At 41.5% G+C, this 24040-nt stretch overlaps 1 protein-coding gene across 7 annotated transcripts in view; it reads left to right on the top strand.

Annotated features, from left to right (window-relative positions):
* PATJ (PATJ crumbs cell polarity complex component) overlaps positions 1 to 24040 on the top strand; it is a 436090-nt gene that overhangs the window by 355930 nt on the left and 56120 nt on the right. For all 7 annotated transcript variants that reach the window (XM_054533770.2, XM_054533763.2, XM_054533772.2 and 4 more), the window contains one exon: positions 1375 to 1508. In XM_054533770.2, the coding sequence (XP_054389745.1) occupies positions 1375 to 1508 (134 nt within the window). The remainder of the gene's footprint in view (positions 1 to 1374; positions 1509 to 24040) is intronic.

Genomic DNA, 24040 nt, shown 5'->3' with positions numbered 1-24040 from the left:
TTTGAGATGGAGTTTCACTCTTCTTGGCCACGCTAGAGTGCAATGGCACAATCTCAGCTCACTGCAACCTGTGCCTCGGGCTCAAGCAATTCTGCTGCCTCAGCCTCCTGAGTAGCTGGGATTACAGGCATGAACCACCACGCCCAGCTATTTTTTGTATTTTTAGTAGAGACGAGGTTTCACTATGTTGACCAGGCTGGTCTCGAACTTCCTGACCTCAGGTGATCCTCCCACCTCGGCCTCACAAAGTGCTGGGATTACCGGCGTGAACCACCGCGCCCGGCCAAACGTTTTGAGTTTTTAATAGGTTAGGTTATCTGGAAATGCATGTGTGTAGATTTTATGCTGGATAAACAGGTGTTATTTAAACATTTTTTCTTAGCCTATAAACATTTTTTCCCTCACTCTTTGGAAAAACCCAGCCTAAAACAATTGTTTTGAAAAATAAACCTTTGTAAAAAAGCAGTAACTTTTAAATAAACTTTTCCTCTATGAATCCCGCAAGTAATTTTTGAGTCTTGTGTTTATATACATTTTGCTTTACTATATATGTAATATATTTGGGGATAAATTTTAGGTAATTGTTATTTTCAGGTATTTCATGCTTTATTGATTAAATCCTTTATACATCTTAATAATTTAATTCATCTGATATGCTCTAATTGAAAGTATTTAGGCACTGTTTCTTAATTAGTATTCTATAGCTCAGAATCTCCTGTTATACCAGCCTTTATTCTCATTGTAACATAGGGCTTCATATACCTAATCATTTAATCATTGTAATTTTTCCATACAGATTTTCATGATGTATTTTAAGATTTTAAAACTTTTAGCCAGGTGCAGTGGCTCACACCTATAGTCCTAGCACTTTGGGAGGCCAAGGCAGGCGGATCACCTGAGGCCAGGAGTTCGAGACCAGCCTGGCCAACATGGCAAAACTTCATCTCTACTAAAAATAAAAAAATTAGCCAGGCGTGGTGGCGGGTGCCTATAATCCCAGCTACTTGGGAAGCTGAGGCAGGAGAATTGCTTGAACCCAGGAGGTGGAGGTTGCAGTGAGCTGAGATCGCACCACTGCATTCCAGCCTGGGCGACAGAGTAAGACTCTGTCTCAAAAATATAAATAAATAAAATAAGATTTAAAACTTTCAAGTAAAATTGATGGGTTGAGGGGTGGGAGTTATCTTTTTAATCTCAACAGTGTCATCCCTGGGTGAAGAGGCAGGAATGACCCAGCTTTTTGCTTCATGGTGTTTGGCAGGAAAAGAGTGCAGTGATAAACACGTGCAAGCCCCACACTCCCCACGTGGTGGAATGTGTAGGCTGAGCTGCAACTCTTACGCGCCGGTCATGCTGTGTTCAATTCTTTTCCAGGTGGTTTCCAGACTCCTCTGTCAGTAGACCCCGCAACGTGTCCCATTGTCCCTGGACAGGAAATGATTATAGAAATATCCAAGGGACGTTCAGGGCTTGGTCTCAGCATTGTGGGAGGAAAAGACACACCCTTGGTAAGTTTCTAGAAGTAAAATGTATCCACTGTCATAGAACTAGTTGTTGAGGTTAATTTTGGCCCTACGCCACAACTCTGCAAGACTTGCCTTTTTCATAGTATGAGGAGAAAATGTGATTATAAATAGATGTGCATCCATAGTCTAGCTAGTTTTCAAGTTTTTCTCAGTGTTTAATTTTCATCAGTGCTGGGCGTGGTGGCTCACGCTTATAATCCCAGCACTTTGGGAGGCCAAGGCAAGCGGATCGCTTAAGCCCAGGAGTTCAAGACCAGCCTGGGCAACATGGCGAAACCCCATCTCTACAAAAAGTACAAAAATTATCTGTGTGGGCCGAGCACAATGGCTCACGCCTGTAATCCCAGCACTTTGGGAGGCTGAGGCAGGCAGATTACTTGAGGTGAGGAGTTCAAGACCAGCCTGGCCAACATGGTGAAACCCTGTCTCTACTAAAAATACAAAAATTAGCTGGGCATGGTGGTGCACACCTATAATCCCAGCCACTCAGGAGTCTGAGGCAGGAGAATCACTTGAACCCAGGAGGTGGAGGCTGCAGTGAGCTGAGATCGTGCTACTGCACTCTAGCCCCACTCCTTAGGAGGCTGAGGCGGGAGATTCACTTGAGCCCAGGAGATCGAGGCTGTAGTGAACCGTGATCATGCCACTGCACTCCAGCCTGGGTGACAGAGAGCAAGACCTTGTCTAAAAAAAAAAAAAAACCAAAAAACTTTCATCAGGATTTTCTCCATCTAGGATGTTGAATACTTTTATAAATACTTATTAGACCAACAGTATCACAGCAGCATTTAGAAGTATTTAAGAGGATGCCTCACACATAGTAAGTGTTCAGTAAGTAGGAACTATTGTTATTCTCGTCATCATTATTTAAGGGAATTGTAGATAAAAAGTATACATCAGGCCAGCGTGGTAACCAAGGCAGGTGGATAGCTTGAGGCCAGGAGTTTGAGACAGCCTGGGCAATATAGCAAGACCTCATCTCTACAAAGAAAATTTTTTTAAATTAGCAAGTCATGGTGGCACACACCTGTATTCCCAGCTACCCAAGAGGCTGAGGAAGGAGGATCACTTGAGCCCAGGTGTTTGAGGCTGCAGTGAGCTATGATCATGCCACTATACTCCAGCCTGAGCAGCAGAGCAAGGCCCTGTCTCTGTTAAAAAAAAAAAAAAAAAGTATGCATGAGTTATTCCAGCCCAACAATTTAGGGTTCATTTTACACTGACCATTTTCATATCTACTCATAATTTTTTTAGAAGTCAGTCTAGAATATTAGTGTTTCCTGGGATGATTTATTTTTTATTGTTTTTTATTTTTTTTTAAATAAATAGAGATGGGGTCTTGCTATGTTGCCCAAGCTGGTTTTGAACTCCTAGGCTCAAGCGATCCTCCTATCTTAGCCTCCCAAAATGCTGCAATTACAGGCATGAGCCACTATGCCTGGCCAGGATGATTGATTTTTCATTATTCAGTACCTTTTGTTTATCACTGCTCAGTAGCACCATTAAAATAAAAACTTTTCCTGGGTTTTGATTTACTCAAGATGTGATTAATCAATGCACGTGTGTCTGTGTGTGTGTGTGTGTGTTTTAATACCTGCATATTATACAAAGTTAAATTGATACAAAAGGAAAATTGTGTGTGTGTGTATTTAATACCTGCATCTTATACAAAGTTAAGTTGCCATAAGAGGAAAAAAGTGAAAAATAAATCTCCCTCCTACCTTTTTGCCCTAGCTCTGCCCTTCACTACCTAAAACCAGGGCAACTCCCTAGAGACAATCACTCTTGTTAATGAATATGATTTAAATGAATATTTTGGTATTTCTTTTGCCCATTTTATTTAGTAAGCAATAAATTGTACATGCCAGATAAAACAAATGTATCAGGGTCTATAAAACTATTTTTTTAATCCACATTGGGCAGTAATATAACATTTTTGTGGTAGTGCTGTTGGGGGTGGGGAGATCCTATTCTACTTTTGTGTAGTAAATATTAGTTCCCTAAAGCACTAGGAAACTCAAGAACAGCATAGGCGATAGAAACCGGTGTCTTGATGATGGAGGAGTTTTCTCTTGACCCCTTCATCAGACTTGCAACAGGGGTACTCCGTTTACTTGGACCACTGCACTCAGCCTGTTGTGGGAGGGAGCGCATGAGAGAGCGAGTGCAGGACCCAGCTGGCTGCTTTGGGCACCGGCAGGAGCAGGCTCTGTGGGGTCCCCTCGGCCAGACCAGGTAAGGGTGCCTGCGACCCCTGAAGCCCCAGAGAGTGTGTTACAATGCTAACCTCCGTCGTCTATGGACAGCGGTACATTATCAGCTCAGTGGGCCCCTTGCCTTGTTGCGTGGGGCAGCTGCTCCCCACCAGCGAGGGCAAAGGGCCAGTGTGACAGCCTTTTTTGGGTACCTGCACTTGGTGAGTCCCAAGCTCCTGTCTGGTGTCCGAGAAGAATTAGGTTGCACAGACACTTGAAAGATGGTGGAGAAGAATTTTATTTAGCAATGGAAGTGGCTGTCAGTGGAGAGGGGAGCTGGAGAGAGGACCGACAGGCAGAGAGTCTTCCCTGAAGACCAGCTGGCACTTCTCTAAAGTTAAGCCGTCTCTCCTCCAAAGTCTAGCTGTCTCTCTAAAGTCAAGTTGCTTCTCCTCAGTCAAGAGCTTCTCCTCAGTCAAGTGCTTCTCTCCTCTACCAACTGAGTCTGAGATCTTTGTAGGCACAGGATGGGGGGTGGGGCGGGCCGTAGGTAGTTTTGGGAAAGGCAACATTTTATTGGTAAAAAGACATTATTCAGAAAGTACCAATCAGGAGAGAGCAGGCAAACAGGGATAGAAGTTATCACTTTGGACCAAGGGTTTCAGGCTTCTTGGCTCAAAGGTGGGGTTTTGCTGGGGATCTGCCCCTGTCTGCCTAGACTTTCTCTGCCTCCTGTCCCTATCATTGATGCCTTTTACATGTTTGCTGGTCATGGTCCTTCCCTTTCCTATCATTGGGCCTGGTCTAGAAAATCCTGGCTTTGAGCCCCACCCTGTTAGTGAACCACCTCACCTGAACCTGAAAGGATTTTGTCTCCTTCTGCTTGATAAAAGTACTGTTAACATTTTTCTCTGGAGTTCATGAAAATTTATGTCCTGCATTCTCCTCTTGCCTTTGCAAGCAGGAACTGCTGTGTGGCTTCATATATACAGGAATTTGGTCTGCACTGTATCTTCTAATAGTATTTTTAATAATTCTTTGTAATTTCTTTTTTTTTTTTTTTTTTTTTTTTTGAGACAGAGTTTTGCTCTCCTTGCCCAGGCTGGAGTGCAATGGCGCAATCTCGGCTCACCGCAACCTCCGCCTCCTGGGTTCAAGCGATTCTCCTGCCTCAGCCTCCCAAGTAGCTGGGATTACAGGCATGTGCCACCACGCCTGGCTAATTTTGTATTTTTAGTAGAGACAAGGTTTCTCCATGTTGGTCAGGCTGTTCTTGAACTCCTTACCTCAGGTGATCCGCCCACCTCGGCCTCCCAAAGTGCTGGGATTACAGGCGTAAGCCACCGCGCCCAGCCGATTCTTTGTAATTTTATGTCATCTGGTCTCTCAGCAGTTCACAGAAACACTTTGACTAGCGCCAGCCACCCAGCTAGCTCCCACTTTATGTAGAAAGTCTCACATACCACCAACATAGGACCAGACCAGACCATCATTCCCCAAACCTACATATGCACTCCAGCATCTTGGACTTCGCTCTGCTCCCCTGAATTTGCTCTCTTCTGCCCTCCTCCTGCTCCCATCAAGCTTCTCTACCTCCTCTAAGCCACTCCTCCCCACGAAGTCTTCCCTGGATTTCATGGTTGGTCCTCAGCCAAACTCAGAGGTGATGCTGACCATTCCTCTCTTTTAGCTCTCAGTCATATTCCCTCTCTACAATTTACTAGCTGGGGCAGATTTCTTAACCTCTCAGTCTATTTCCTGCTCTATTTACAGAGATAATAATACCTTGTAGACTTACTAGGATGATCAAAGAGATGACCTCCATAGGATGTTTAGCACACAGTGAGCCACTGCCCATGGCACATACCTTCTCCAACTCTCTGTTTTCACATATGCAAAATGACCTTAATGTTCCTGACTTGTTGAGTTATAGTGAGGATCAGATATCTTATAAACAGTAGGATATATATATGTAGAATATATAGCATATATATATATATTCAGAAACTACTGGTTGACCCTGAACATTGGGTGATGGCTCCTTCCAAGGCATGTTTCCACACTTTCCCGAGGAGGTGTTCCTGAATATTAAAAACAATAATCCTGGGAAATTACAGTTTAAATTCTGTAGTGAATTCCTTCATAACAGAAAATTAACCTTTGATTATTTTTGTAAATATAAGTCTTTTTACGTGGGAATAGATTTCCCATAGGAAATCGGAAGAATTTGATCAGCACGTCCAGCCTAGCTGAATGAGTTGTGGTTTTGCTTTTGCCGCTGTTAATCGGACTTTGTTTTACCTGGGTTGATTGGAATACCTGAACGAGATGTGTCTTCTGTGCTGCTCTTGAGTCTTCAATATTGCATTCATTTGTGCGGCTGGCTGATAGCTTGAGGGTTTCCATTGAATTCCATCACTTCCTGCAACCTGGATGTGAGGCTGTTTGCTAAATACTGTCCTCTCCTTTCCCTGCCACCGTGAGGCAGCCAAAAAAAAAAAAAAAAAAAATCAAGAGCTTCTTGAGGTTCGTAATATATAGTTCTGCCTTTTGAGACTGTAAATCCCATTGTCCTTGGAAGGATAAGCATGACTTAAAAATGAGGGATGGGACACAGCTTTTATTTCCTAACCTCAAGTACCTCATCAAAAGCCGTAAGTTAGACTCAGGAGAAATATATAGGCCTGTCTGTCATTTCAGTGAGGCTGAACAGCGAGGGTTGGAAAGCACTTTAACAAATAAAGCTATTATTTACCACAATGCAAATCTTTCATTTTTCTTTTTTTTTTTCCCCTTCCAAATTTTGACATGGAATGTGCAACCTAACTGATACCATAGGTCACATTTTCCAGTCAGGTCTTGGGATGGCATCCAGCTAGCAGAAAGTTAGCAAACAAAGTTGAGAGCATATCAAAGGGAAATAGTGGAAAATATTGAGACTCACTATAGAAGAACCTTTGCACATTTGGTTAGGTGATGCATCCTGACTCCAGCTCTGGCATGGGGAAAGAGTACATCCTGACTTCTGGTGACCCTTCTTAACATCTGCTCCAACCCTCCCAATTAAGATTTCTGTGTCTTCTTTGTTGTGTGTCCAAAAGATATTTTTGCTGTCTTTAGAGGAATTAAGTCTCTGGGACCTGGTCTTGACACTACATCAGTCCTCTCTGCTATAAATAGTTTCTCTAGCGCCAAGACAGATGGTTTCTGAGATCACAGAGGGAGATCTCACTTAACATCCCATTGTATTTAAATTGACCTTTTAAAATGCCAAGGTAATGATGAGGGTGAACCTCTTGGGAAGGTTTACAAGCACACCTGGACCCAATCCTCAGTGACAGACTTCTGCCTGTTGTTTTAATCTTGTGATGTTGCTCCCACGCTTGCCTTTGGTGGATGTGGCTCTTCTGTGATAGGTTGCATATGTTTGCTCAAAGGCTGCCCTTTGCTTAGTGCTAAGGGTACAAAATTGAGTGAGATAACCCTGTCCTCGAAGAGCTCACATAGTCGTTCAAGTTAATTCTATTGACTTTTAGTGATTATGGTCTAATATAGGAGATAAACCAATGAAAAGTCATAATAATGACTATTAAAATAGGGGCTTTCTCTGGAAACCAGAAAAGAGTAGAGCCATGGCATCCACTTTCTAGATTTAATTAATATAAGCTATTTGTTATGTTTCTTATAAGCCAGGGAGCCAGATAAGGCACATTGGATATCAGAGGTAGTATATTAATTCATAATTTTTATTTCCTTCTATCCATTAGTCCATCCTTTCATCCTGTCTTCTATCTCCCTCCACCCCTCTGGTCTTGTCGGAGTGTTGAATTTGCATGAAATCCTACGGCTTAGAGAACTCATCCTACTCTGTCAAATGAAAGACCAAGGCCTCTTACCTTTTCTGATGTTTGCATCGTATTCCTTAAATTCCTCCCTGGTGTCCTTCAATGTCCACTTCTCAGAGATGTATACTCGTTGATTAGAAGTTTTATCAGCAATACCCTCAGAAGAAGTAAAAGATAGCTCTCCAGACTCATTCATTGGGGTTATTATCAGGCTTGGGAATTATAGAGAAGAAAAACTTCAGAACTAAATCCTTTATCTTGGATTATTGGCAGACTTGAACTGTTTTTGGAATTGAACAAATGAAGTGGAGAAAGAATGAGAATGCCGTCTCTAGGACCCTCTTTCTATGCATTTTCCTTCCCTGAGATCCACTGCCAGAGATCCCAGGCTATGAACGAGATCCCAGGCTATGAATCCCAGGATATGAATGAGAATGAGGTCTCTAGGACCCTCTTTCTATGCATTTTCCTTCCCTGAGATCCATTGCCAGAGATCCCAGGCTATGAACGAGATCCCAGGCTGTGAATCCCAGGATATGAATGAGAATGAGGTCTCTAGGACCCTCTTTCTATGCATTTTCCTTCCCTGAGATCCATTGCCAGAGATCCCAGGCTATGAATGAGATCCCAGGCTATGAATCCCAGGATATGAATGAGAATGAGGTCTCTAGGACCCTCTTTCTATGCATTTTCCTTCCCTGAGATCCATTGCCAGAGATCCCAGGCTATGAACGAGATCCCAGGCTATGAATCCCAGGATATGAATGAGAATGAGGTCTCTAGGACCCTCTTTCTATGCATTTTCCTTCCCTGATACCATTGCCAGAGATCCCAGGCTATAGACAATGTGTTCTACCCAACCTAAAAGGCACCGTAGCAGCGTAATGATGCTGGTTCTTTGGCATTAGAATCTAGATATTTAACTGTGGGACTCTGGACAAATGACAGCCTTTCTAAGTTAAATCTGCTTCTTCATTTGTGCCACTGTGGTGATAACAAAAATCTACCTCTTAAGATTGTCGTGTGAATTAATTAAGATAATGAATATAAACAACTTTGCCCAGTGCCTATTTAAACTGAGTTCAGTTATTATTAATTATAAACATTTGTATTAAAGTAGATCCTTAACTTTCTTTGTCTGTCTTTGGTATATTACCTGCACAGTGAAATGTGGCTTTGTTCCTAGACAATTGCATATTTGTTTTTCAACATCAAACTTTAAAAAAGTGATTTGGCTGGGCAAGGTGGCTCACACCTGTAATCCCAGCCCTTTGGGAGGCTGAGGCACGTGGATCACTTGAGCCTAGGAGTTTGAGACCAGCCTGGGCAACATAATGAGACCCCATCTCTTATTTTTTTAAAAAATAAAATAGGCTGGGCACGGTGGCTCATACCTGTAATCCCAGCACTTTGGGAGGCTGAGGTGGGTAGATCACCAGAGGTCTGGAGTTTGAAACCAGCCTGGCCAACATGGCAAAACCCTGTCTCTACTAAAAATACAAAAATTAGCTGAGCATGGTGGCACGTGCCTGTAGTCCCAGCTACTTGGGAGGCTGAGGCAGGAGAATCACTTGAACACGGGAGGTGGAGGTTGCAGTGAGCTGAGATTGCACCACTGCACTCCAGCCTGGGCAGCAGAGACTCTGTCTCAAAAAAAAGGAAAGAAAATTAAATTAAGTGATTCAAGGCCAGGTGCAGTGGCTCACACCTGTAATCCCAGACCTTTGGGAGGCTGAGATGGGAGGATTGCTTGAGGCCAGGAGTTTGAGACTAGCCTGGGCAACATGGCAAGACCCCTGTCTCTTCAAAAAAAATTTTTTTAATTAGCTGAGCATGGTGGCATGTGCCTGTAGTCCCAGCTACCTGGGAGGCTGAGGCAGGAAGATGGCTTGACCCCGGGAGGTCAAGGCTGCAGTAAATTATTATTGTACCACTGCATTCCTGCCTGAGCAACACAGCAAGACCTTGCCTGTTAAAATATATATATATATATATATGATTTAAGCACTATTCTCTTTTTAGATTTAGATATTCTTAATGATAAAAGTCCTGCGAATGTCAAAGTTGGATTTTTTTTTTTTGAGACAGAGTCTCACTCTTGTTGTCCAGGCTGGAGTTCAATGGCACGATCCCAGCTCACTGCAACCTCCACCTCCCAGGTTCAAGTGATTCTCCTGCCTCAGCCTCCCATGTAGCTGGGATTGCAGGCGCCCACCACCAAACCCAGCTAATTTTTGTATTTTTAGTAGAGATGGGGTTTTGCCATGTTGGCCAGGCTGGTCTTGAACTCCTGACCTCAGGTAATCCGCCTGCCTCGGCTTCCCAAAGTATAGGGATTACAGGCATGAGCCACTGCGCCTGGCAAGAAAACGACTTTTATTTATTTATTTTTTTTTTTTTTTTGAGCCAAGTCTCGCTCTGTCACCCAGGCAGGAGTACAGTGGTACGATCTTGGCTCACTACGGCCTCCGCCTCCCAGATTCAAGCGATTCTCCTGTCTCAGCCTCCTGAGTAGCTGGGACTACAGGCACGCGCCACCACACCCAGCTAATTTGTTGTATTTTTAGTAGAGATGGAGTTTCACCATGTTACCCAGGCTGGTCTCAAACTCCTGAGCTCAGACAATCCGCCCGCCTCAGCCTCCCAAAGTGCTGGGATTACAAGCATGAGCCACTGTGCCCGGCCGAGCGTTAGAATCTTGTCATTTCTCTCCAAGTTTCAAATCCACATTTTTTTCAATCACCTGATTTAATACCAATTTAATTCATTCTTACTAAACGCAAGTTCTGTAGGGCAGATAGATTAGCAAGAAATATCATGGTAGACATACTCTCCCATTTGGGTACTATGTGGCAAAATTCATCTATCTAGAAATTGAAATAAAGAATACCTGTTCTTTAGCTATAACCATATGTTGTTCTGAAGTGACCTCACTTAACCCCTCATCATGTTGCATTCTGGTACTGCTTTTGATAATTTAAATGTAGGACTACAGCAATTTAAACCACTGGATATTTTTTAAATAAGCAGAATAGAAAGCTATTTTATATTTGATTAAGTGTTTTATTTTGTTATTCCCCTTGACATGAACTTTGTACAGTCTATTTCATGAGGAGTGTGGTTTGCTTTGGCATGTGATCCACCAAAGCCAAGCTCCTTTTATTGTTATTGCTTAAGTCATATATTTTTATACAAAACATCTTATTACCCCTTAGTTTTATTTTAAAATCAAAGCAGAGTTTGCAAAAAGTCTGTGAATCACAGTGAAAGAATGTTAATGAATAGTACCTTTGAATTCCAGATTTGGACATTTCTGGTCTTAAAGAATATGAATATAAGCAAAAATATTATGTAAGCTAAGTCAAATTTAATAAATAATAACCAAATGGAACTGTGGGGACTTATAAAATATAATGCAAATCTTATACCATTTCCTTAAAATAAGTCTATATTTCTGTATGAAAAATTATATTCATATTGATAAGTATCAACTTTTTGTTAAATGAAGACTTGGGTAACGGAATTCCATTTTAAGTAAATATAAAGCCATTTCTTTTTTGAGCTTAAGAAGAGAAAACTTGTTCAGTCTTGAAATGCAAAACATTTTAATATATTTACAGCAGTTCTTATATTAGCCATGTATTGCTGCGATTTTATTTCACATATTAGTTACCTGTAAATATATGTAATAGTTTGCAATCCCTGAGTTTGGGTTTTAGGATTGCTTGCATAGTCCATTGCATTAAAAAACACACACACACAGCCAGGCACAGTGGCTTATGCCTGTAATCCCAGCACTTTGGGAGGCCAAGGCAGGATGATCAGTTGAGGCCCAGAGTTCAAGACCAGTTTGGGCAACATAGTAAGACCCTGTCTCTACAAAAAATTAAAAATTATCCAGGTGTGGTGGTGTGTCCCCTGTGGTCACAGCTACTCGAGAGGCTAGGCAGGAGGATTGCCTAAGTCTGGGACCTCAAAGCTACAGTGAGCTATGGTGCTGCCACTGCACTCCAGCGTGGGTGACAAAGTAAGACTCTGTTTCTCTTTTTTTATTTTTATATTTTAAAATAATTATATAGATGGGGTCTTACTCTGTTGCTCAGGCTGGTCTCAAACTTCTAGGCTCAAGCAATCCTCCCACCTCAGTCTCCCAAAGTGCTGGGATTATAGGCATGAACCACTGAACCTAACCTAGATTCTGTCTCAACACACACACACACACACACACACACACACACACACAGAGAGAGAGAGAGAGAGAGATGTTAGTGTTATTTCTTCCAGTGTAAGTGAGTATTTAATCTTTTTTATGTCAAAAGAGCCACCATTATTTACTGCTGTTATAATGCTCATTTACGTTATCTATAGTTTATTAGCTGAGAATGTTTCAAATATTTCAAAACAGTAGGTACTGAACATTATGATCCATTTTCTTCCTTCTTGAGGGATTTTGTAAATGCATATTAGGATATATAGACTAGCTCTGTGTTTATTTTACAGCAGAGTTTTTTAAGGGTCAACTGAAGTCTGACTATGTTGTGAGATTTTGGGGAAAATCTGTGCAGTAAGCTAATTTATTATTTGTGAGCCAAATAGAGTATCCAGATTTTTTAAAACTATGATTTCAGGTATGATCAGTAAGTTCCTTTGACCCTTGCTGACTTCCTTTGTACAGCTATAGTCCCTCAGGTTTTCTGAACAGAAACAATTATCTGTTCAACCTATGGAGCTGGCAGGCAAAACAACATCAACTTGGCAAACACTGTGTATCTTCAAAGGCGGTAATCTTTTATTGTGACCCATGGTGGGAAAGCAGTAGATTAAATGTCCACTTGAGTGTTAAACTCATCCAAATTGTAAAATTGTTAAAATAAGAAAAAAATTATCTTAAAGTAAGTAGAATTTTGATTGACTACATTCTGCCTCAGGTCCTGCATGCTCTTGTGAGATACTGAAATTAAGTAGTGCTTAATCTTTTGCTTCTCATGAATCAATGAGGTGATACCAAATAACTCTTTATATCAAAGAAGAGAAAAGTTTCTGGTCCAAAGGTGGAGAAGATAAGTAACTTTCCAACTCATCTTGAATCATCTCTGCATTTTACCTTTGTAATTGGTTCAAAAAATATAGATCCACAAAATACATTGACATATAAGCATAAAAATACGTGCCACAGCATAGAGGAAATGTATTTTTAAGTTTCCCATCCTTGGGTTCATCAACCCCTGCCTCGTTGTGGCAAGGACTGCCTTTGTCAACGTGAGTCCTGTCATCTCTATTAGAGAAAGCATTTGTCTGCATTTCTGCCTTTCACATTGTGCTTCCCAGTTTTTTTTGTAAAGTATCACCTGGGAAAAGCAACAGTAGGAGTTATAGTTGATTCTCATTGTTCACAGGAGTTGTATTCTATAAAGTCAAGGCAAACACTGATTAGTGAAGAGTGAACCATTGCTGCTAGGGGAAATATAGAGGCAGGTTCTTCCAAGCTTCTAGTCAACATTTCAACATTGCTTTATGTACGTTTCTGCTTAAAGACACCTCATTTAATATATAGTGTTGGTTCATTAACATTGAACGCATGACCAGCAGCACTAAAACTCATGCCTGAACACAGCTTATCTAACACACATACTCTCTCAATGAAGCACATCCTCGTCTACTTATACTTAGGAACACTGGACAGAACCCCAGAACTATGCTTGGGTGCCATTTTAAACAGAAAAAGCACAAAAATTAAAACAAAAAAAAGACACTAAATAGACCACAAAAAGGGTTCTTGTTTACCTGTTCAACTATGCAGCTGGCAAGCAAAACAACATGAAACATGAAGTATGGGAACTGAAACAAGAAGGCAAAGTAACACCTTTTTCAACTCCAGCTGGGAAAAAGGAAATCAGAAGACTCAAATTTCTACCACTCTGCACATTTGAGAATGATGGCAAAAGTGCTGAGAGCATTGATTTGGGGGTTACAAATAAATTTTAGGGAGTAGATGGATTCACAGATATGGAATCCATGATCAATGAGGATTGTACTTGACCAAGAAAAATCAAAATGTCTGGGAATGAGACTCCTGCAGTCTGGCTTAGAGCTTGTTGGCATTCACATGGTCCTTTGAGCTTAATCCTGAGTAGTCTGTGACTTGGGAAAAATAATCTAAAATATCCTAGTAGTATAATCTTTCTTGAAAGATTATATTTCAGTTATATTTTGGGATCACCATAATAACAGGAAAATTAGAAATGAAAAAAATGGACAAGACTGGTGTCACTCATCCTTAGAGTCATGAATTTTGATCACTTTGTCACCCAGGCTGGAGGGCAATGGCATGATCTCAGCTCACTGCAAACTCCGCCTCCCGGGTTCAAGTGATTCTCCTGCCTCTGCCTCCCAAGTAGCTAGGATTACAAGCACCCACCACCACACCCAGCTAACTTTTTGTATTTTTAGTAGAGATGAGGTTTCACCAGGTTGGCCAGGCTGGTCTTGAACTCCTGACCTCAGGTGATCCACCCGCCTCGGCCTCCCAGAGTGCTGGGATTACAGGCGCGAGCCACCGCGTCCGGCCCAACATAGATGTTTTATATACTAGATATGCCCCTTCAAACTTAGTATCTATGTTAGGAGCTCTCATGAGCAATTACTTAATACCTGCAATTTAGCTGACACTTTACTTGGCGTATAACCCCATCTCATCCTGAAAATCTAAAAGGGGGGATTTATTAGTTCCATTTTGCAGAGGCAGAAACACTGGCTCAGAGAGGTTAAATAACTTAATGGAAGTATCATAAATCTATGATAAGAGGCAGAGCTAAAATCTGAACACAGGTTTATCTGGCCATAGCCAGTACTCTTCCCAGCATATATTGCTGCCTTCCACTGTTTGCAGGCTGGAAAATTCCTCTGGCAACCTTGATAGAATCTGTGGTACATTGAAACTGGCTATATGTGCTGTCTCAAATTTTTAAAAAAAGGGAAAAAAAAAGACTATAAATTTTATGCAGCTCTTTCCAGATTCGCTGAATCCAATCTGACCAATAGTGACAAAAGTAGCATTGTGTGACTTTTAAGCCTTGGTCTCAAGAGGCCTTGCAATTTTAGCTCTTGCTCTCCTGAAACACTGCCACCCTGTAAAGAAGTCTGGACTGGCCTCCTGGAGGATGAAACAGCATGTGGAGAGACCACGTGGAGGGAGAGAGGCCCAGCCATTCCAGCTGAGGCTCCAGACATGACAGTAAAGCCATCCAGGACACAACCAGCCTGGGTTAACCTGACAGCAAGCTCACTTCAGAACCCAGGTGACATAATGTAAAGCAGAAGAACTGCACAGCTGAGCCCAGCCCAAATTGCAAACCCATAGAATTGTAAACAAATAAATAGTTGTTTTAAGCCACTAAGTTTTGCGGCCAAAGGTAACTAAAACAGAGTCTGACTCCAGCCTCCATAGCTTTCATATCTTGTTCAACCTATGGGAGTTAGGATTCTTCTGACCTACCATTTAGAAGGAGGTCTTATTCTTAGGTAGGACCTAAATATCTGTATAAAACAATGACTTTCTCTGCTTCACTCTACACAACATTTGGGTTCATAGAGGCCTAGAATTTTAGAACTGGAATGACTTTAGAAGTCATGTAGTTCAGGCAAGGCGCAGTGGCTCACCCCTGTAATCCCAGCACTTTGGGAAGTGGAGTCAGGCAGATCACTAGAGGTCAGAAGTTTGAGGACAGCCTGGCCAACATGGCGAAACCCCATCTCTATTAAAAATACAAAAATTAGCTGGGTGTGGTGGTGCGTGCCTGTAATCCCAGCTACTCAGGAGGCTGAGATATGAGAATCACTTGAACCCAGGAGGTGGAGGTTTCAGTGAGCCAAGATTGTGCCATTGCGCTCCAGTCTGGGTAACGGAGTGAGACTGTGTCTCAAAAAAAAAAAAAAAAAAAGTCATGTAGTTCATTCACTCTGTGCTTTGCTGGTAATATTAATTTCATGAACAAATTGATCCAGTTGGTTACCTGCAGAGCTGTCAGAAAATTTAACTCCTCTGACCCCCCAATTCTGAGTCTTTTCTTTCACAGACTACTGCACATTTTTTAAAAATCACATTCTAGTTTAATATAATAGGGAAGCTTTTTAAAATTTTTAAAGCATTTGGTCACAAAGGCTTTAGGATGGAAAAGAATCATGTTCTAAAACATTCAATTTTTTTTTCTTTTTTTTAATTCTACTCTGTTAACTGAATCCTTTTTTATATATAAATACAGTTTGGGGTCTATCAACTTTGCTCAAAGTGAAATATACTTTAGAAGTTTTAACCTAACCCTTTATTTTTAAACTCTGTAACTGTAGACATCACAAATCAGCAACTTAATGCATAAGATTTGGATGTATATTTGGTCTACACAGCACTGGATTGAGGATTTTGCCACCCCTGCCATATTATCAGCCCTCGTTGGTTTACGGCTTTCCTGCTGAGAAAGTCATCTACTGTGTAGAAGACATGGCTGTCTTTATGATTTCTGAACAGGGACAGCCATAGAGGGGAAAACTATTAAATGGTGTTTAAAAGCTACATCCTTCCTCCAAGGCCACAGATCCAAACCATAGTTTCTTTCAAAGGAAAACACATGACTATTTTATTATATACAATGTCTTCAACATTTTTTTTTTTTTTTTTTTTTTTTTTTTGTTCTCATGGGTTTTTCTTGTTAGGAGGGACTTTTCCCCTAATGCAGGGTAATAAGACATAACACTCTTTCTGGATCACTGGTAAATATGTTTTTCACCTCAATGTGAGATTTAATGTGAAACTTTTCTGTAGTTAAAATGTCCCTTAGGATTTTTTTGTGTGTGTGTAGGGAGTGCAGGTAGGGACTTTTATGAGTATGGCAAAGATTGAGTTTAATTCCAGAGTGATCAAATTAAGTAAAACATGCCTGCAAGCAGTGTAATTAAGCCATGTATTCATAATTCTTTATAATAGTATCTACATATGATTATTTGTCAAAGTTTTGTCCTAAAATGCTTGTTAAAACAATCTACTAAATATCTAGAAATGTAAAATCTCATCTACTAAAATAGTTCACCCACAAAAGGGTACTTATTGATATCCTTCAGCCCACAGGAGACTCTTAGTTAATTTTTCTAACACCTGGCTTCTTTAAGTGTTATGAGTCTATTGTGACAATAAGGTTGCCTTTTGCTGAATGATTGGTGTGTTTACGAGTTACTTTATCTACCTGTTGGCAGCTTGAACAATAAAAATGGTGATTGATGAGCTGAAGTGTCTGGTGACATTGACTCTGTCTAAGGATATATTGACTCTGTCTAAGAATTGCATGTTGTGAAATTCTTTTCCAACAATTCAGAGTTTAAATCCCCTTGGGGGAGTTTGGGATTTTTGTGGAGCTCAGTGATAATTAAGTCCCTCATACTTGGTTCTCTTAAATTGCTCTCTGAGCTAAAGTAAATCCTCTGGAAACTTCAATGGATTTAAAATCCATTTGTGATGGGTATTTTGGTTGTGTGTCACTATTATTTTACCATCAGAAGCTTGGTGTCTTACTCCATTTTCTGCTGCTATAACAGAATATCTGAGACTGGGTAATTTATTAAAAAAAAAAGAATTGTATTTGGTTCACAGTTCTGGAGGCTGGGAAGTCCAAGAGCATGGAGCCAGCATCTGGTGAGGGCCTTCATGCTGCATCATCCTGTGACAGAAGTTGAAGGGCAAGCGAGCACATGAGGCAGAGAGGGAGGGGGGCTGAATTCTTTTTATTAGGAATTCACTCCCAAGATAGCAGCGTTAATCCATCCTTGAGGGCAGAGCCCTCATTACCCAATCACGCCTTAAAGGTCTCACCTCTTAATACTGTCACAATGGCAATGAAATTTCAACATGAATTTTGGAGGGTACATTCATACCATACAATTGGTTTTGGTTGGAGTAAGATTATGACACACTAACTTTTCCAGCCTCCCCTTTCTGAGTCATTGTAACCTCTTTATCTATCTCCAGCCAATTTCTTGACAATCATTTAATGAACGTTTATTGAGTGCCTACTCTGGACTTGGCACCAGAATAAAAAGATGAGTTGGAAGCAGCCTCTGTCCTGAAGGCTTCCATCAAGGATGGGAGGTGGCACGAGACATAGAGCCCCGAACAGACATTCATGATGCTGTGATAAGTTCAGTGGTACTAATGAACTTATGTAGTGGTGACTCACAAGAAGGATCAATCAACTTTATCAGGGGAGGGAGTTAGGGAAGGTGTTATAGAAGAGGTGGCACTTGTAGAATTTCATGAAACAAAGGAGGTAGCAGATAAAAGAAAGCATAACCCTTAAGCACTTGGTAGCCTATACTTCAAATATAGATATATGGAAAATCTCTATAAAAATACACAAAAAACTTAATACTGTTTGTTTCTAGATAGAGAAATTGGTTGGCTGAGGAACAAGTACTAGAGAGATACTTATCAGTGAATACTATTTTGAGTATGGTACCACGTGCATACATTATCCATGTTTAAAAATAAATACTCTCTTAGGAATGGAGACATTAACACAGTAGTTTCTTTTCTTTTCTTTTCTTTTTTTTTCTGAGACAGAGTCTCACTCTGTCACCCAGGCTGGAGTGCAGTGACACAGTCTCAGCTCACTGCAAACTCTGCCTGCCAGGTTCAAGTGATTCTCCTGCCTCAGCCTCTGAGTAGCTGGGACTACAGGCACGCACCATCAACGCCCAGCTAATTTTTGTGTTTTTAGTTGAGACGGAATTTCACCATGTTGGTCAGGCTGGTCTCAAACTCCTGACCTCAGGTCATCTGCCCACCTCAGCCTCCCAAAGTGCTGGGATTACAGGCGTGAGCCACTGTGCCCAGCCTAAAGATAGTAGTTTCTTAAGCAACATGATGAATTTGCTAGCCAGCTACTTCTTCTGGTTGTCCATTTTTTTTAATGTTTTAAATGTTTGTAAAGATTTGATGTTATAAATGTTTAATTGTGGAATAGAGGGAGTTTTCGTTGGTTAAAGGTGTTTCAGACAGACTGTTGAGGGAGAAATTTTTAAGCAGAAGACTTCCCATGTTTCTCAAATGCTGTCTGACCCTTCTGACTATGAGAAAACCACTATTTGGGAGATTCTCCCTCTCACTGATTAAATTCTTCACTGGCTCTTGAGTTGGCAAGTCAAATGAACAATTTTAAAGTGTCCGGGCTGGGCACAGTGACTTACACCTGTAATCCCACCACTTTAGTAGGCTGAGACAGAAGGATCACTTGAGCCGAGGAGTTCGAGACCAGCCTGGGCAACATAGCAAGACCCTGTCTCTACAAAATATTTAAAAATTAGCTGAGCATGGTGACATGTGCCTGAAGTGTTAACTACTAAGGAGGCTGAGGTGAGAGGATCACTTGAGCCCAGGAGGTCAAACCTGCAGTAAGCTAGGATTGCACCACTGCACTCCAGCCTGGACAACAAAGCGAGACTCTGTCTCAAATAAATAAATAAATAAAACATTCAAAAGGAAATCACTGGTCTTGTCTGAAGCAGTAAATAAACAGGTCATCTTACTTACATTTCTGTTGTTCCAGTGAAAATCACACAACTACCAGGAGGAAATTCATTTTTGACTCTTTGTCAGTCTTGATCATCTATAAATGATCCTCAGTTCTGTGCTGTTAATTGATAGAAATTAATCTTTTTTCTTGGGCTGAACAACTTTTTGTTTTGAACATCAATGTATCACTTGTATCTATTATAATATTTTGTATTTGTCTTAGAAAAAAATCATTAAGTGAATAATATAGGTGCACAGAAATAGGACTGAAAAGCTGAAGGTAAGGAAGGAAAGAGATAAGAATAACAAATGGGCCAGGTGTGGTGGTGGCTCACGCCTGTAATCTCAACACTTTGGGAGGCTGAGGTGAGAGGATCACTTGAGCCCAGAAGTTCAAGCCCAGCCTGGGCAACAGAGCAAAACCCTGTCTCTACAAAAAATACCAAAAAAGCACAATTAGCCAGGTGTGGTGGCACACGCCTTGGTCCCAGCTACTTGGGAAGCTGAGATGGGAGGATTGCTTGAGCCCAGGAGGCCCACTTTGCTGTGAGCCAAGATCATGCCACTGCACTCCAGCCTGGACAACAGAGCAATACCCCGTCTCAAAAAAAAAAAAACAATAACAAATGAGAGGGACTCCGTTGGAAATTGGGAGGGGGCCTATGCATCATGCTTTCTGTAGTGCAAACCCCTAACCATGTGCCAGCACTAGCTAGTGAGATCTACAGATTATCGCCTCAACTCATTAAGTCAAAGGCCTCAACTTCTGCTTCCACAAGTCAGCTTTTTGTTCACTCTCTGTAAAATAATCAAGTCACGCCCTCAAGGTTTCTGCTGTGGAGTTGAGGTGACAATATTTCAACAGAATTGATGCCATATGGAAAATCCCAAGCTAGCTTTTGTGCAAGTACAAAATCAAATATTCAAAACAGATGAGAAGCTTGCTATCGTGGTAGGAGCACAGGCTTTGGTGTTAAACAATCCTGAGATGGAATTTCATCTCTCCTAATTAGAAGCTGCGGAGACCTAGTCAAGTCTGAACCCTTATGAGCTTTCGTTTCCTCAACTGTAAGTGGAACTAATAACACTGAATTTGATGCGTTGTTATGAGGATTAAATGGGACAAATGGGAAGTGTGTAGCATCTATGGCACATAGATGTAAAATAAATAAGAATGGACAGGTGCTATTAAAAATATTACCTGCCTGGGTGCAATGGCTCGTGCCTGTAATCCCAGCACTTTGGGAGGCCAAGGCGGGCGGATCACTTGAGGCCAGGAGTTCAAGACCAGCTTGGCCACCATGGTGAAACCTCATCTCTACTAAAAAATACAAAAATTGGCCGGGTATGGTGGCACATGCCTGTAGTCCCAGCTACATGGGAGGACAAGGCAGAAGAATCACTTGAATCTGGGAGGTGGAGGTTGCAATGAGCCAAGATTGCACCATTGCACTCCAGCCTGGGCAAAAGAGTAAGACTCTGTCTCAACCCAAAAAAAAAAAAACAATCTATCGCTTCCTTACTGTGTGCTCACACTGTACATAAAGCCTTACTGGTATATAATACTGTTAAAACCATCTAAAAAGCGGAGCCCTGGAGAGGTTAACAGTCTTCCCCCAAGTCCCGCGGCCAACAGTAGCAGGGCCAAGATTTAGACCAAAGAAGTCTGACTCCAGAAGCCTAGCTCATAATCCTTTGCCTCTATAGCCTGTCTTCAGAGTGAGCCAGGGAGCCACCTGCAGAGTGGGTTGATTAATGGACTGCCTTTGGAATAGGTGAGTTTTAGAAATTACTGGTATTTGTAGGCCGGAGTCACTGAGGTCTTGGGTTTTGGAATGTTATTTACATATGGAGAGATAGGAAGGGAGGGCGGGTAGGGGAGAAGGCACTCAGAGCTGCAGTTTTGCTTGAATAATTCAAGAGCATTAAAATTTAGGAGGATATCCAATGATGAGATAAGCATCATATGCATAATCAACACCAAATTTTTAATTTAAAGTAATAAAGGTCAGTCTTTCATTAATGACCTATTATTTCATCTATTCACAAAGTAGATGCATAAAATATCCCAACCCAGTATCTTTTTTACTCTTCTGTTCCACTCTCTGAATTGCATGTTTTAAAACATAAATCAGGTTTTCTTTTGAATTCACAAGCCCACATTTCTAATTTAGCTCTTGGTCCCCACCTTCCACCTCTCACCCCCAGTTAATGTAACTATCCAGAACCACAGCTTCATAGACTACAGGGGCACACAGTAAGAAATGTGGCCTTTTTTCCCCCTAAATACACTAGATGAATTAAACACAAAACAAACAAACAAAAAAAGAAATGTGGCCCTTTTCTATTGACAGGTCACAGTGTCTCATATTTTCTTGTATCTTCACTGATAACTTTATTTTTTATTTTTTTATTTTTTGAGGCAGAGTTTTCTTCTGTCTTGCCCAGGCTGGAGTGTGGTGTGATCTCAGCTCACTTCAGCCTCTGCCTCCCGGGTTCAAGTGATTCTCTTGTCTCAGCCTCCCGAGTAGCTGGGATTACAGGCATGTGCCACCATGCCTGGATAATTTTTGTATTTTTAGTAGAGACGGGGTTTCACCATGTTGGCCAGGCTGGTCTTGAACTCCCGACCTCAGGTGATCCACCTACCTCAAGTGATCCACCCAACTCGGCCTCCCAGAGTGCTGGGATTATAGGCGTGAGCCACTATGCCCAGCCTTCACTAATAACTTTAAGAGGAATTACAGTAGCAGTCAAGCAAAAAGAAAGAAAGAAATGGAGAATTTTAAATACAGAAAGACTTACGGACTAAAAATGGATCATTTGCAGTGAGTTCAGCATTAGAAACTATTAACATATTATTCCTTTAGGGTCACTGGCATCCTTTATGTAGGATAGTTCATTGAGTGCCAGAAAATATCTAAGGATTTTGAATTCAGACCACTTTTATGGAATAAAAATTCCAAGGGGGTCTTTTCTTTCTTTTGGGTATGAGTGAACAGAAATTTTCTATTTGCCTTTTGTAATGCTCCAAGATCAAAGGAGTTTTTGCTGAAAATCAAATCTGTAAAAGCCATGCATAGTCTGAGTGTAGTGTGTGACTCTCTCAATCCAGTGAAAATAGGGTATTTGGGCACCAAACTTTGAAAACCAGTGTCATTCCAGGGTGCTACCAGGAGTCTGCATTAGTTTCTCCTCGTACCACCTTAATACAAATGACCTTTGGTAGGATCTCACTAGTGTCACAGAGATCACCGCAAGCCACTGACCCCGCAAGTTTCCTCCAAATCATTCCCCTGAAACAGTTCAGAGAAACAAACTCTTGGCGGTGTAAACACTCCCTGGGTCTGGAAATTTCATAAATCAGAGTTAAAACAAAGAATGGTCTAAAATGTATTCCTGGTACAGAATCTGAAATGTAAATTGTCTGGGTCCAGAAACTTTCCCTGGCTTTTGGGGGCTGCCTCTCTAATTGCTATAATAAAGAATGTTTTCAGAACTGTATAGCGATAAAATGAAAGTACGGTATTTAGTATTGTAAAAGTATTTGGAATCCAGATGGGTTATCTAGTTATAGACCTCTTGTTTTCTTTTGTTGCTTCTCTATTGTGGAATTTGTATAGAAGCCCTTTTTTTGTTTTTCTGTTGTTATTTTGTTTTTAATAGAAAGTAAGCCTGGTGCTATGGGACATGCCTGTAGTCGCAGCTCCCAGAATGAGGCAGGAAGATCGCTTGAGCCCAGGAGTTCTGGGCAACATAGTGAGACTCCTCTTAAAAAAAAAAAAAAAAAAAATATATATATATATATATATACACACACGCACATATATATACACACATATATATACGTGTATATGTGTGTGTGTGTATATATATATATATATATATATATATATATATATATATATATGGCTAGGCACAGCGGCTCATACCTGTAATTCCAGCACCTTGGGAGGCCAAGGCAGGAGGATTGCTTGAGCCCAGGAGGTTGAGACCAGCATGGGCAACATAGCAAGACCCCCATCTCTGCTTAAAAAAAAAAAATTGTCCAGCCATGGTTGTGTACACATATAGTCCCAGCTACTTGGGAGGCTGAAGCAGGAGGATCACCTGGGCCCGGGAGGTCGAGGCTGCAGTGAGCTATGATTGAGCCACTGCACTCTAGTTTGGGCCACAAAGGGAGATGCAATCTCAAAAAAAATTTTTTTAATTAAAAAGCAAACAAACAAGGTTTGGTGTGGGGGGGGGGGGGTGTGTGTAGGTGTGCGTATTTTGTCTATCTTGTCACATTTTTGCAAGAAATATTCATTTCTTTACTTCATATGAACTTAATTCTGAGGCTCCATACTTCTGGACTAAGGTGAAATTCAACCTCAACCATTTTGGTGGCTCGTTAACTCCGAAGGGTACCAACCAAACACCCAGACATTGATGACGCCCCTATGGTCATTGCCATCAGCACTGCCTGCTCATCATCAAGCCTATTCTTGGCCAAGCCTATAAGATCTCTCAAGTCCAGAAGTCCTGCTGCTTGACTTCCTTCATGCCTGGGGTCCTATAGGTGTCAGCCTCTAGGCTCTGACAGGTGTCAAGGATGTCAGCCCTTGACCATTGCCAGCAGGGTCTTAAAACCTGTGTGTGTGCACTGGGGGCAAAGAATAGGAGGACCCTGGGCACTGCAGGACTCAAATCCCCACTGTGGGACCCATAGATCTCTGTTTCTAATCTCCACTCAAAGCTGTATCCCTCTCGGCTGGGCGCAGTGGCTCACACCTGTAATCCCAGCACTCTGGGAGGCGAGGCGGGTGGATCACAAGGTCAGGAGATTGAGACCATCCTGGCTAACACGGTGAAACCCCGTCTCTACTAAAAATACAAAAAATTAGCCGGGCATGGTGGCGGGCGCCTGCAGTCCCA

This window comes from Pongo abelii, chromosome 1, assembly GCF_028885655.2.
Source record: "Pongo abelii isolate AG06213 chromosome 1, NHGRI_mPonAbe1-v2.0_pri, whole genome shotgun sequence".
NCBI classification, from domain to species: Eukaryota; Metazoa; Chordata; class Mammalia; order Primates; family Hominidae; genus Pongo; species Pongo abelii.
This window is presented reverse-complemented; position numbering and strand designations above follow the sequence as displayed.